Raw genomic sequence first — 15,703 nt, 5'->3', positions numbered from 1 at the left:
TGCAGGAGCTCTCTTCAGTCTGGAAGCTCTCCGTTCAATATGTAATCAAGGTCTAGATCAGGCATGGGCAAACTTTGCCTCTCTGGGTGTTTTGGACTTCAACTCCCACAATTCCTAACAGCCTACTGGCTGTTAGGAATTGTGGGAGTTGAAGTCCAAAATACTTGGAGAGCTGAAGTTTGCCCATGCCTGGTCTAGATTAACTATAGCAATAAGGTAAAAGAAATTAGGAAGACAACTGTATCTGACTACTCAGTCACTTCTACTTGACTTCTCCAGCCAAAATGTAAGTAAGATCTGAATTCTTCAGGTGCATCTGTTTTCATATTCTAAGACACGCTTAATCCTAAACTGAAAAAAGATATCATTACACATTGTGACTTATTTGAAAAAGACAACAATATCAATCAATGTGAAGGCAGTAGGAAAAGAGGAAGACTGCATTACAGGTGGATTTTCTCAGTCCTGAGACTGCAAGTTCTGAGCTGAGTTAACAGCAAAGTCTCTCATTTGTTACTTAAACCGAGGCCCTTCCACACAGCTGAATTATCTGCTTTGAACTGGAATTTATGGCAGTGTGGACTCAGATAACTCAGTTCAAAGCAGATATTGTGGGATTTTCTGCCTTGATATTCTGGGTTATAGGACTGTGGAGAAGGGTCCTGAAGCCAACAAAGAATAACCACAACAGGTTTCCTGCAGGCAAATTTCCAACATAAATTTCCAGATGTTACACTTTTAACATTGATTGTAACAAACATATAATAATATAAGACTGAAAATTTCAAAAGTGCAGCCAATAATTAAACAGAAATAGACGAAAAGGTGTGTGAGAGGACACAGAATTTAAGAACATTTCCTATTACTAAGTTTATTTGTCTAAATCCAGTTAGCACCAATTTGGGTAGATCCATTTAATCAAAGGAAACACACTAAGAGAACATTTATGCAAGTTCAAAAAGTCAACGGGATCAACATTTGCATCTAGATCACAGCATTTATATCCTGCTTTTCCCCTAAAAGTGGGGTTCAAGGTGGCCCATGATGATACTGAGTAACAAAAGCATGGTGAAAGTATGATAGCTGGGACCCACTGCTGGTAGCGCTACACTGGTTGCGTAACGCAGCTCAGAATTAGAGAAGGTAACACGTGCGCCAGACATAGCACCACGTGCGAGAGAGACCGCACACAGTGAGAGACGCAGCTATGACAGAGTCAACAAGGTAGTTCGGTAGAAAGGAGGGGGGTCAGCCAAACATACTGTGTTGGCTATTCGGAGATCCTATGCAAGGCAGTTCGGTAGAAAGGGAGGGAAAACAGCCAAGCATACTCATGTAGGCTATCCGGAGATATTCAAAAACATTGTTGCATTGGAAGGAAGGATAAAAAGGAGGGGAAAAATACGAGGCGTGGTGAAAAATGAATCAAATCCAGTCACTCTTACATTACTTTACTGTTATCCTGTCCCACCTGCGTTAAATGACTTCACTGGTATCCTGTCACAGCTGCGTCTTTCACTTGGTGTGCTGTCTTGCGCATGTGTTCCCTTCTCTAGTTCAGAGCGGCGTTGCGCAACCAGCGTAGCACTACCAGCACTGGGTCCCAGCTATCATACTTTTACCAAAAGCATATTCAAAACACATAGTAACATCATAACAGAATGAAAAACCCACTTTAACACTTAATTTAAAGTACACTTGACTATTAATAAGCTGGCAGCCTATTGATAATAAGTTATTTCCTCAGCAAACAATCCATTTGCAATAAGCTTGCCTGTTTCTGCATCAGCCTCAGCAAGAATTTTCAGAAACAAACTACATGGTCCTTTTTCAAAAGGTTCCAGGATCACAATAAGAAATGTGTTACACCTGTGCCTCCACATAAGATTCAGCTGGGCCTCATAGGTAGATTAACAGTACCGGTAGGTTATATTCATATAGAAGTAGATGTTCCCTGATAAACAGAACTGTATTAAACCATTTTTGGCAGAGGTTGACAGATGATACATTACTCTCATGAGATCTGCACTTGGCCTACAGTATATGTCTGACCCCCTGCTGAATAGGATTGTATGTTGTAAATCTACTATCTCCTCCTACACTCCATCTGAAGACTGTGAGAAAATGAGGATGTTGGTCCACATCCAGTTATTAGTCACTAAGAGGACGGGCTCATTAAATCAACAGAACTTTCACAAATGTTGACTTATCAAATTTTCACAAGAATTCTAGTGTATTGTCGAAGGCTTTCATGGATGGAATCACTGGGTGTTGTAAGTTTTTTGGCTATATGGCCATGTTCTAGAAGCATTCTCTCCTGACATTTCGCCTGCAGCTATGGCAAGCATCCTCAGAGGTTGTGAGGTCACAACCTCTGAGCATGCTTGCCATAGATGCAGGCAAAACATCAGAAGAGAATGATTCTAGAACATGGCCATAAAGCCAGAAAAACCTTCAACAACCCAATTTTAGTGTAGTCTAGGGCCCTTCCACACAGCCATCTAACCCAGAATATCAAGGCAGATAATCCACAATATCTATTTTGCACTGGGTTATCTGAGTCCACACTGCCATATAACCCAGTTCAAAGCAGATAATGTGGGATTTTATATAGTTGTGGAAGGGGCCCTAGATTAATAATACGTTTTTGAAGTCCCCCCCCCCCCCCCCCGCTTCTTCTGGTTTATTTGATATCCACACATTGTAAAGAATTCTAAAGAATGTGGAAGATCCGCAATCACTATTTCATGATATTTGCATTGGTTCTAATAAATTAATTATCTAGCAGTGGATTTTGAGTATCTATATTGTCTGCATATGTGTACATATAAAAATCCTGTTTTGTTTTGCCAATGTCTACCTCAAACACAATAGATAAAGAGACAAGAGTTGATGTTGCTAAAAGTGTGCTAAATGTTTAGCTTTGTGTTGCTAAATTTATTTATCTGTTTGTATCTTTTTATAATTTGTGTGTGCGTGTGTGGCTTCAAAGTCACCATTGACATATGGCAACTCCATGAATTTCATAGGCCTTTCTTAGGCAAGGAATACTTAGATGAGGTCTCACCTTCTGAATACAGTATACAACACCTAGGATTTATTGGTGGTCTTCAAGTACTAACCGGGACTGATCTTGCTTAGCTTCCATGATCGATAGAATCTGATGCCTTTAATACTAGTTCTCAACCTTTGGTCCTACAGGTGTTTTGGACTTCAACTCCCACAATTCCTAACAGTTGGTAAACTAGCTGGGATTCCTGGGAGTTGAAGTCCAAAACACGTGGAGGACCAAAGGTTGAGAACAATTGGCTTTAGGATATTTAGGCCCCTCTTATAGTGTCATATAAGTTTGTCAAAATGCCATACTTTGCAATAGCACAGACAGAACTTAATGGGACAACTTAATATTGAATCATCTAAATATGTATTATTTAATCCTCTTACCAATACAGAAGCAAAGGTTTCACTACTTCAGGCTGAATATGCCTCAGGTTATGCACGTTCCACTGATCTCCATCCTCTAGGTTTAGTTTCTGCAGAACTTCAGAGGTAAGGAAATAATCTCCACTGCTCACTAAATAGATTTTTTTCATCCTCTCAAGCTGTCTTGAATGAAGGAAAACATTAACCACAGAATATGTACAAACAAATGTGGCAAACGGATCCAGAAGAATCCATTTTCTCCTAGTAACCGGTGGCTTCCAGTCACCAGGCAAACTTGGACATCATCTTGTTTCTGGAGCCATGATAAGCTAGAGGCAGGAAGGTCATCAGCAATGGATCAGAGAGCACAGAATACAGTGGGAAAGAAGCCAGAAACTGGGTTCAAAGAAAGGATGGAATTATTTGTTTAGCATTGTCCAATTTCCCATTATCCAGATGTGTTGGAATAATGATCTCTATGTAGGTTATATATGAATTATGGGAGTTCATCTGGAAAATGCCAGCTCAACCAATATTACTGGTCCACTGGTGAAAGTATGATAGCTGGGACCCATACTATGCTGGTTGCGTAACACGGCTCTGAATTAGAGAAAGAAACATGTGCGCAAGACACAGCACAGAGTCAACAAGGTAGTTCGGTAGAAAGGGGGAGGGGAAACAGGGAAGCATAGTCTCGTGAGAGCTGTGTTGCGCAACCAGCGTAGCGCTACCAGCACTGGGTCCCAGCTATCATACTTTTACCAGTCCATTTCTAGATCTCTCCTGTTTATTTGAGTGGTTTTTGCTACCAATGTAAGATTATACAGTAGAGTCTCACTTATCCAACCTTCACTCATCCAACATTCTGTATTATCCAATGTAGTCTGCCTCCCGCCCGGATCCACAGCTGTTTAAATACATTGCAATGTTTTGGTGCTAAATTTGTAAATATAGTAATTACTACATAATGTTACTGTGTATTGAACTGCTTTTTCTGTCAATTTGTTGTTAAACATGTTTTGGTGCTTAATTTGTAAAATCATAACATAATTTGATGTTTAATAGTTTTTTCCTTAATCCCTCCTTATTATCCAACATTTTTGCTTACCCTACATTCTGCTGGCCCATTTATGTTGGATAAGTGAGACTCTACTGTAGTTATGCTTCAAAAGTAATGGAGTAGCTATGGGGAGCCCTCTCAGCCCGGTCATAGCTAACTTCTACATGGAACACTTTGAAGAACAAGCCCTGGAAACAGCAACCAAAAAGCCCACTATATGGTTCAGATATGTGGATGACACTTTCACCATTTGGAGCCATGGAGAAGAAGAACTCAACAGGTTCCTGGACCATCTTAACAGCATCCACCCAAACATCCAGTTCACCATGGAAAAGGAAAATGAAGGAAGACTGCCTTTTCTAGATGTCCTAGTCATCCGCAAACCAGATCAACAATTGGGTCACACCGTCTACAGAAAACCCACACACACAGATAGATATCTACGTAAAAACTCCAACCATCACCCAAGTCAAAAAGAAGCACCATTAAAGCCTTGGCAGACAGTGCAAAAAGAATCTGCGAATCCCACCTCCTCCAAGATGAACTGAACCACCTCAACTGGGCTCTCCAGACCAATGGATACTCCACCTCAGACATCAGAAGAGCTGCAAGACCAAGAACAAACCACGAGAGTAAAGATGAAGATCCACCCAGAGGAAAAGTGTTCCTGCCATACATCAAGGGAACCACTGATCGCATAGGGAAGCTGATGAGGAAACACAACATACAAACAATCTACAAACCCACCAAGAAAATCCAACAAATGCTACGTTCAGCAAAGGACAAGAGGGATCCTCTCACCTCTGCAGGAGTCTACCGTATACCATGCAGCTGTGGACAAGTCTACATAGGGACCACCAAACGCAGCGCCCAGACACGCATCAAGGAACATGAAAGGCACTGCAGACTATTTCAACCAGAGAAGTCAGCCATAGCAGAGCACCTGATGAACCAGCCTGGACACAGCATATTATTTGAGAACACAGAAATGCTGGACCACACCAACAACCACCATGTCAGACTACACAGAGAAGCCATTGAAATCCACAAGCATGTGGACAATTTCAACAGAAAGGAAGAGACCATGAAAATGAACAAAATCTGGCTACCAGTATTAAAAAACTCTAAAATTATAACAGCTAAACAACAGAGAGGAAAAAATCAGGCACAGATTAACACCTCCCAGCAACAGATTTTCCAGGCTCAGGCAGGCCGTCAAATGCTAATGAAGGTGATCAGCTAAACATTCACACCTAACTGCAGCAGGGAAGAGCTCCTTGCCCCACCCCAGCCATTCCACAGATATATAAACCCATTTTTCCTACTTCCAACAGACCTCACAACCTCTGAGGATGCTTGCCATAGATGCAGGCAAAACATCAGGAGAAATGCCTCTAGAACATGGCTCTATAGCCCAAAAAAACCCACAAGAACCTAATGGTCAAAATGTTTAATTTGCATTCCTTCATTTCTTGGAGAAGCCTTATACATTATTATTGCATTACAATTCAGACTGAAATATTGCATTCTTTAACGGGGGAAGGGATTGATAAATAAGTATAATCCGATCTGTAATTCACAGTTTAGTAAATTAATCATCCACAGTTCCTTTCAATTATATCAAATTTTAAAAAAACACTTACTTATAAGTATTAAAAACAATACCTTTTCTGCCTTTTGGAATCTTTAAGGATCTTCAATCTTTCTATGTCCATCCAGAGCCACCAGTATCTTTCACCCAAAGTCCCTTGGATGAATCTCTTGAACCTCTCAAACTCATGCCTGTTACCAATATCATAAGTCTTGTGACTTATACACCAGGATGCCCTGGTTTCACTGCTATCTTTTTCAGATTTTGTGCTGATTTCACTCTGTCTTTCCAATGCATCATCCCCAATTATGGCAGGGGTTTCTAGCATAGGCTCCATGAAAGGACGACTGTCTTCTATTTCATATATAAGGACTCTTGACACTCTACTGAAGTTGACGTCTGTCGGGCTGACTTCGGGAGGCAGTCCAGTGACTATAGCAATAGAGTTCCTAAGTATATACTGAGCATAGGCTAATGAAAACTCATCTACGGTCCGAAAGCATGCAAGTTCTTGATATTGATCATTGTCATCGCGTATTTCTTCCTGAGAAGCAGCATCCCAGTTCTGTCCTACATATGCTCTTAACATGGTGTGTGAAGGAGTATCAGGAACTGATATAGACTTGCCCTCATCTATGCTTTGCCTGGCTCTGGTCCGCTGAGAAAGGGAAGGACTTGCTTGTTGCTGCTTCTTCTTAAGCTTGGAATCCATGTCTGCATTGAAACAGGAAAAGATCAGTTTCCCAAAGTTTCTCGTGATACAAACAAGAACATCCTCTTCAATCACACACCAAAAAGCTTTCTTTCTCTATGTTATCAGCAGATAACAAAGTTCTCATTAACATCTGGTGGTTCCTCCAAATCACTGGATTTGTGTCACATTCTCACCTGCCAGGGATGCATTTTCAGCTCAGATGCATTTGGATGCTGAAGTATTTGTGCTGAACTGATGGTGAACAAACCGCATGCTGGTCTGATAATACTTTAAATATTTCTACAGTCGGCCCACCAAGTTTTTGTAGATTTGATTATTCGCAGATTCGATTAACATGTTCTATCTGGGAATCTTTAAATCTCTAGTGCAACTATATGGTTAACATCTGTCAAACGTTGACTATACAGTCACACTGGAGGACCTAGAGAAGTGGTTGTCAACCTGAGGGTCCCCTGGTGTGTTGGCTTACAACTCTCAGAAATCCCAGCCAGTTTACCAACTGTTCAGATTTCTGGGAGTTGAAGACCAAAACATCTTGGGGATCCACAGGTTAAGAACCACTGACCTAGAGATTCCTAGAAATAGTAGTTCTCTTAGCATTTGTAAGTTCTCCAGCACAATTCAGTGGTCACCCTGCAGCAGAGGTTGACCACTGAAATGAACTGGAAGAGCAAAAGATTTCTAGAGAGGTGTTCTCTCAAATATTCATTATTTTTTTGCAGTTTCACATGAGTCTTGCTCCTCTAATCCCAATTAATGTGTATGGTCTATTGTAGCTCTACAGTGTCTCTCCATATGCTTCCTCATTCATGAACAGAAACTATTTAATAAACTAGGGATTGGCAAATGAATGATGGAATGGATCCTTCCTACTGCCACTTCAGAGGATGTGGCCATATCCCTGACTAGAGCCTGGAAAAATGTTTTCTTGGACTTAAACTCCTAGAATTCCCCAGCCAGTAAGGACTTTGATGACATTCCTACACTGCCATCTAATTTTCCTTGTGCTTCAGATCTTTTTAGATTGTAAATCTGACAAATTAATCATTGTAAAGTACCATGTGCACTTATGGGGCTATATAAATAAATGATGGTGATGTGATGATGATGATGATGATGTCATCCTGTTGAGTTGAGAAGTTATCCAAAAATAACTTTTCCAAGCACTGCTCTGACGCAAAGGTGAAGCCATACTGGCTAATAGCAAGCACCAGCTTCTTAGTTAAAGCACTATGTGGACCATTTCCAAGCAATAGACAAAATGCTGGATCCACCCCCCACCCCCCACCCCCAATGCTGCCCACAGGAAAAAGAGTGGTGAGCAAAGAAAGTGGCATTTAGATGGCATATTGAGACTGAGCTTGTGAGGCTCTGACTGAGCTTCAATCTCTCTTTGCTTTCTTTCTGATAAAGGAGAAGTGAAGATAGGTGGACTCAGCCATCACTTCTCTCAACCCTCATTTTCCCAGTTTAGAAAAGACATGAGAGAAATGAAGCCAAACATGTTCAGCCAACACCTCTCTGATTGTCCTTCACTCTTCCCACTTGCCTTTCCAGTACAGGGAAAGAAAAGGAGGAGGAAATCCAAGTGCACTAAGCTGGGAGTTTGAGAGCCAGTTGAGTCCCAAGATCAGTTGGCTCTCACAAGCCCCACTTGACTGCATTTGACTCCCTCCCCAAGCACAAAGGGAAGTGAGAGTGAAGCCAACTGCCCAGCTGTGAAGATCTCTGCCTTTGCTCCCTCTTTAAATACAAGGAACAGGGTTTCGAAATAGGGGAAGAGAAGATGGGGATAATCCATGGCTAAATTGGGGGTGCTTGTGGACAGGATGAAGCCTGCAAAGTGAGAGTGCTATGCATGCTGTAATGGATTAGCCTACCTTGCAGGGTTGTTGTACAGGCAGTAAACAGGCCTGGGTTGGAAGAGCTAAGGAGAGCAAGGGTATGAAACAATGAGACAACTTCATAGCTGGAAATGCAGTCTGACTGGCTGATGAAGCTGGAAGGAGCTGCATAGCAGCCGGAGATGGGCAGAGCTAGAGAGGGGGGAGAAGAAGCTAAGGCAGCCATAGTCAGTTCAGTTTGGAGTTTGGTGTTTGAAGAATTTGTTAGGAGATTTGAAGGGGAAGAAAGGAAGGAAGAGTTTTGGGAGCTGTTTGTTAGAATGATACCTCTTTGAAGAAAATAATCAAAGCCTTCAGGGCAAAGGAGAAAGAACTATAGTAGACCTCTATAGTGTTAGAGTGCTGGCATGGAAAGAGGATTCAAAAGGTTCAAAATATCCAGTTTGTGTTCCTGTGTGTGGAACATTGCTTTTAAGAAACTCAAGTTAAAAGACCCTTCTCTGTAAAAGTAAAGCCTGACTGCTTATTGAAACCACTATGCATTTGTACTGTTCAAGAACCAAATAAACAACATATTCTTGTTCCATTTCACCTGAAGAGTTTGTGTGTCTTCTTGGGCATTCTAGTGAAGGAGGTGGCCTATGAATCAAGAGATGGTGGCAGCAGAAGATAATTAAATGGTGGCAGGAAAGAAAGATGTGATAAACAGTGGTGGCCTCCCACTGTCCTGTTTTATGTGTGCATGTGTGCACCTTGTCCTCAGGGCCTTCACTGGCCTGTCTGTCTTCCAGTCGTTACTGCACATGCTATCGATCCCACATGAAGGGTCTTCAGTCTATATAGCATCTTAGATTCACAAAGGAAATTATATTGTCAAAATCTTCACTGCAGACTTTAGACCCAAAGTAAAGTGAACAATCTTAAATTTCAACCCCCACCTTGCCTTAATGCTTACTCCATACTGGCATTTCAAGCACTGAACCATAAATGTTCCTTACCTGAATGACCACTTGTGAAGGAAGTTGCATTGAGAATGGTAGAAGAAAGTGTAGGCATGATTTCTTGAGCTCTGAAATCTAAAGTAAATGGAAATCAAATCTCAAGGCTAGCCACACAAAACATTAATAATGTACCCTATTAATTTCACTCAGTCTTCACTCAACCAACCCTATGAGTCGACTCCTCATTGTCCCCTGGGTGGGTTTACACAGTGGGGGCTACTTGTCTTCCACTCAATAGGATTTGCAGCCTCTTTGTGCAGCGTGAGCCCATTTGAGACCAAGGACCTTTCTCCATCCATTCCTTTATATTAGGTGTGCACAAAATTAGGCATTCCAGATGGTGTTGGATTGTAGCTCTCAGGGCTCCTCATTGTTGACTGTGCTGGGTTGGATTTGTACAATATACAGCCTAATATCTAAAGACTGTGCTTTGCCAATCTCTGCTACAAGTCATGCCCAAACTCAATCAAGATTTAAACTAGCAGGTAGGTAGGTAGGTAGGTAGGTAGGTAGGTAGGTAGATATTTATTACAGGTGGAGTATCCCTTATCCCAAAAAGTATGTTTGATTTTTTCCAGATTTTGGAGCACTTCTGTATGTGTGAACAGATAGATGGATGGATGGATGGATGGATGGATGGATGGATAGACAGAATGAGATCTATAGGAGATATAACCCAACAAAATACATTTATGCTTCTTTTATACCTTATACTTATAGCCTGAAAATACTTTTACATAATACCTTTATTAATTGTGTGAATGAAGCAAAGTTTGTGTATACTGAACCATCAGAAAGCAAAGAGGTTTCCATCTCAGTCACCCATGTAAACAGTTTTGAATTTCTGAAAATTTTGGATTTTAGTATTCTGAATAATGGGTGTTCAACCTGAATATGCATTCACAATGAAGATAAATACAGCATAAACATGTTCATTCCAATGTAATGATAGTGTATTTTCAGTTGTGTAAGAAAGGAGGCTTGGAACAAAGCCTAGAAAAGTTACTCTTTGGGGCTTGTGGATTCTAGAAGCTGTAACCCCCAGAAGTTTGTTTTTTCTACGCTCTGAACTGGACTCAATACATGGTATGGTGGAAATCTTACCGAAAAATGAAGGTGTCTTCAAAGCATCAAAAGAAAAACGAACATGGGAAGATGACAGAGGATGAGTAATAGAATCTGTAGTGATCATCTGCTCACTTTGTCTGGCTAGAGTAAACCAATCCTTTGTCTGGGTGACAGTAGCCTGTTAAATAAAACATTAAATGGTGTACATTTCTAGCAGCTTAAATGTCTAATCATGCTTGACGTACTGGAGTTTTAATTGTAAAGGAGGTTTATACAGGTACAGGGCCTTGATTTCAAAACTAGAGAACAATAAACACAAATGTAGAAGGTGTAATCAAGTAAACACTAACAGGCCATTTCCCCTAAAACTGACTGGCTCAAAAGGGGTGGTTTTTGAATAATGACAGCACAAGAGATAGGTGAACTGTTCCATCACCAGCTATCATCCATTTCTTGCATAGCAATTAATATTAGAAAGTTCATCTGTACAAATGGTTTTTTTTCCTTCTAAAGTTCATTTCTATGCAGGGTTGAAGAGGGGAGACCAAAGGCACATTCAGGGGGTCAGTTATTTCCTGTCCCTGGGTTAAAAGTGTTAGACCAGTGTTGAAGTCTCCATACAGCTCTGAAGTTCAGACAATGATTTTGCTTTCTTCATCCTTCACCCTGAACTACCTCACAGCTTAATGGTACAACATTAGAAAATATTGACCATTTCTGTTACCTTGGCAGCCACCTCTCTACAAAATTCAACATTGACACTTCAAAACAACACCGCCTGAGCTCTGCGAGTGCAGAATTTTTCCAGATGAAACAGAGAGTGTTTGAGGATTGGGACATTTGTAGGGAGTCCAAGGTGCTTGTTTATAAAGCTATTGTCCTCCCAACCCTGTTATACACCTGTGAAATGTGAACTGTCTACAGACGTCACACTCAACTCCTGGAATGATTCCATCAGCGTTGCCTCTCTAAAAAAATCATGAAAATCTTTTGGGAAGACAGGCAGACAAATGTCAGCTCACTGGAAGAAGCAAAGGCCGCCTGAGTTGAAGTGATGCTCCTACGCCATAAACTCTGCTGGACTGGCCACATTGTCTGAATGCCCGATCACTGTCTCCCAAAGCAGTTACTCTACTCCGAACTCAAGAATGGGAAACCTAATGTTGGTGGGCAGGAAAAGAGAAGTAAAGATGGGTTTAAAGCTAAACTTGGAAACTGTGACATAGACACCAAGAACTGGGAAGTCCTGTCCCTTGAGCACTCTAACTGGAGGTTACCTGTGACCAGCAGTGCTGTGAAATTTGAAGAAACATGAAAAGGGAAAAACATGCCAAGAGGAAGGTGTGTCAAGCCAACCCTGATTGGGATCACTTTCCACCTGGAAACCAATGTTCTCACTGTGGAAGAACATGTGGACCAAGAATAGGTCTCCACAGTCACCTACGTATCCACCACCAAGACACTACACTTGGAAGGCCATCATGCTTGGAAAATGAGGGATTGCCTGAGTAAAACCTCACAAGATTCATGTGAATAGCCTTTCTCATATTGATTACATTGGAGGAACCCTTGAAATAATTTCAGATATCAAGAGATGCTTGCTCAAATATTATTATATCTATTTTTAAAAACAGTTTTCTCCCCAGTCATGATGTCTCACAAAATCCCTAATGACAACCCAAGCTAGAGCCCCTTCTACACTGCCATATAAAATCCAGATTATCTACTTTGAACTGGATTATATGGCAGTGTAGATTCATATCATCCAATTCAAAGCAAATAATGTGGATTATCTGCTTTGAAAATCTGGATGACATAGCAGTGTAAACATTGAGAAACCCTATATGTGAGGATAAAGTCAGTGGAGAATGTTATATAGCAACTTTTTGAGGGATAAAGGCATAAAATGTAATATTAAGAAATTGGCTTCTATACATCTTGATTCCACAGGGCTCCACTCATTAAATCACTAAGTTTATTTTACCTGGCCAAGAGAGACATAGAACTTTCTCATAATCATGTCATCTTCATCTTCTTCTGACAGTTCTGCAGGTTCTGGGGGTTTGGTGAACCAAGGATAATATTTTGTATCTATCATAAAATTCACACCTGTTCTGCTCCACTCCACCTGTGATATGAGTTTAGCTAACCTACAAAGAAGTGACATATAATATAGTCACAAGGTTATCCTAGATCTCTACAACATTAAAATCAGCAGACTGTTCACTGTTATTTTTATAAAGAAACCAACATCATAAAGTCATTATTATGAATCTGCTGTTCTCATCCTTTGGATTTACTGAAAGTTCCAATGGTATAGTAAATTTTCCTGTCCAAGGGGGAAGGCTCAAAGCAATTTAACAAATGAACAATAATTCAAAACAAAAAAAGCTCATAAAATATCAATATAATAACACTAAGCATGCTATGAAAAATCAAAACCATGAGACCGAACATAAAGCTGCATGGAACAGCTACAGCTCATTTGTCTTGATGTCCATTTCGTTATTTACTTATTTATATGAGCCACTTTGAATTTCAGTCCCGAGAGAAAAGCAGAATACAAAGAAATATAATAATTATATTTTGTATTTTGCTTTCTGCCAGATAAAACATTCAACTGAAACAAAAGCAAGACAGAATTAAAACCACATCAATGGCAATTGTGGAGCAAATATGCATTTCCGACATCTTTTTTACCCCTGTAATTTTCTAGATACCTTTGGATTTGATTATTCTAATAAAGTCTTGAAAGAAAAGAAAATTTCTGCCAGAGAGTCAAAGGTAGTAAAAGGAGCATTGGTGCCTGTAACATAGGCACACATTCACATACATAGTAATCAAGTTCATACATAAAACTTAAATTGTTGTTAAGCTTTAAAACTTTCAAGTCATTCTTATAATGCATCTGAATGCAGGGAAGGGCACTAATGAATTTGTGGTCATTGTTGGAGCATGAAAGAAATCAGCTAGCGTGTGTGTGTGACAACTGTAAAATAAGATGAATGATGCTGATTGGTCGGGCTATGCCCGGGGTGCAGGCTGAACCTGGGACTTTTGGATACTGTTACATTTTTGTTCAGGCTTCAGATATACACGTGATCAGAGAGAAGCACAGAGAGAAGCAGAAAGAGAAAGAGTTTGGAGTGTGCTCTCGCTTCCCACAACTTCAGTATCCACTGCCTGAGGGCCCTTCCACACAGCCCTATATTACAGAATATCAAGGTAGAAAATCCCACAATATCTGCTTTTAACTGGGTTATCTAAGTGCACACTCAGATAATTTGGGATTTCCTGCCTTGTTATTCTGGGATATAGGGCTGTGTGGAAGGGCCGTGACTATCTAACAGTAGAATCAATACTGTGAAAGATTACGGTCACACCCAATGAAAGAAATGATAACAAAACACATTATTGAGTGATATATCTCTTGACCATGGTTGAAGTTTTGCATATGCTATTTCTTATATTATGTACAATATTTACTCCCTTTTTTTGATTAAAGTACCTTCCCAAAATTAGGGTGCTTATTAGATTCACATAATTTTGGGTTTCAGGGTTTGGAAATTGAGGTGCGCATTACATTCAATGGCATATTAGACTCAACTAAATATGATATATACATGCTGCCACAAAATGTGTTTTAAAAGAAAGGTATACAGATATGGAGGGCCGATTAGGCAAAATGAACTACTATGAGAACACTGTGGGAGAGATCATGTAATTAAATACATGCATGCCAGTAAAATTTGGTAATTATTGAATATGGACCATAAAGTAAAAGTCATAAATGACAATTGCCCATGAACATTACAAAGCAAGATGCTATAAAAATGGCTTTATTTTCATCGTTATTATTTGCAGACATCGTTAAGTAATCTAAGCCAAAAGCATCTGAGTATTCTTATTAACATTTTTGCTAAAAAAATTTTTTTGCAGTTTTACAACTTGTACTTTAGTTAGAAGTTGCAGTACCTGTACTCAAGGTAACAATCGCTTTCTAAAAATGCAGGCAATCTCTCCTTTTTAATCCATTTAATGGCTTGTTCTCGATCCAAACACTAGAAAAGAAAATATTTGTAAAGTTTCCTTCAGGTTTGACTTCTCTTAGAGTTAATATTCTGACAGTATAAAACAGTGATTATCAAAGAGTATTCCAAAGAGTTGTTGTGAGTCTTCCGGGCTATATGGCCATGTTCCAGAAGCATTCTCTCCTAATGTTCTGCCTGCATCTATGGCAGGCATCCTCAGAGGTTGTGAGGTCTGTTGAAAACTAGGAAAATTGGGTTTATATATCTGTGAAATGTCCAGGGTGGGAGAAAGAACTCTTGTCTATTGGACATAGGTTTGAATATTTCAATTGGCCTTCCTACCTTTTTTTCTTTCACCATAGATGCAGGTGAAATGTCAGGAGAGAATGCTTCTGGAACATGGCCATACAGCCCGGAAGACTCACAACAACCCAGTGATTCCGGCCATGAAAACCTTCGACATATTGTTGGAAGCTCATCATAGATTCTATAACAATCTACAACAATACTGGAACCATTTATTTTTAATGTGTCACTTCACAAAGGTCTCCATTATAGACAAATCTGCTGTGACAATGTCCAGAAATATGCTGTTTTCCTTCTGAAATAAGGTGCATTCTTCCACTGCTTCAATACTACTTGTAAATAAAATGTTCAATGAGTGAGCATGCATCTTGTTTAAGGGGGAATGGTTGGAGAAACTGACTGGTGATAGCAACCATGGTTGTGGATAGGATTCCCTGTTAGCTGGATGGCAATGTGGCACTTTGATGCTTGGAAGTTGCCTATTTTCCCCCTAAAATAGCATTTTCCAATCTAGGTTTTACATTCCCAGCATTCCCAAACAACACAGATAGTGAGAATTACAAGCCAAAATCTTTTAGGACTTAAGAGCAGCATCCCCAATTTAGGACCTATCAAAATGAGTAAAATCTACTCACTGTGTATGATCTCTAAATGTTTCCCAACC

At 40.1% G+C, this 15,703-nt stretch overlaps 1 protein-coding gene across 1 annotated transcript in view; it reads right to left on the bottom strand.

The window, feature by feature from the left end:
• RGS22 (regulator of G protein signaling 22) overlaps positions 1–15,703 on the bottom strand; it is a 97,509-nt gene that overhangs the window by 64,560 nt on the left and 17,246 nt on the right. Inside the window, exons 5-10 of the mRNA XM_067467014.1 lie at positions 14,678–14,763; positions 12,687–12,852; positions 10,739–10,880; positions 9,632–9,709; positions 6,149–6,788; positions 3,445–3,606 (exon numbers count right to left, since the gene is read on the bottom strand). Of these exons, the coding sequence (XP_067323115.1) occupies positions 3,445–3,606; positions 6,149–6,788; positions 9,632–9,709; positions 10,739–10,880; positions 12,687–12,852; positions 14,678–14,763 (1,274 nt within the window). The remainder of the gene's footprint in view (positions 1–3,444; positions 3,607–6,148; positions 6,789–9,631; positions 9,710–10,738; positions 10,881–12,686; positions 12,853–14,677; positions 14,764–15,703) is intronic.

The sequence above is a fragment of the Anolis sagrei genome, chromosome 4, assembly GCF_037176765.1.
Source record: "Anolis sagrei isolate rAnoSag1 chromosome 4, rAnoSag1.mat, whole genome shotgun sequence".
In the NCBI taxonomy this organism is placed as follows: Eukaryota; Metazoa; Chordata; class Lepidosauria; order Squamata; family Dactyloidae; genus Anolis; species Anolis sagrei.
This window is presented reverse-complemented; position numbering and strand designations above follow the sequence as displayed.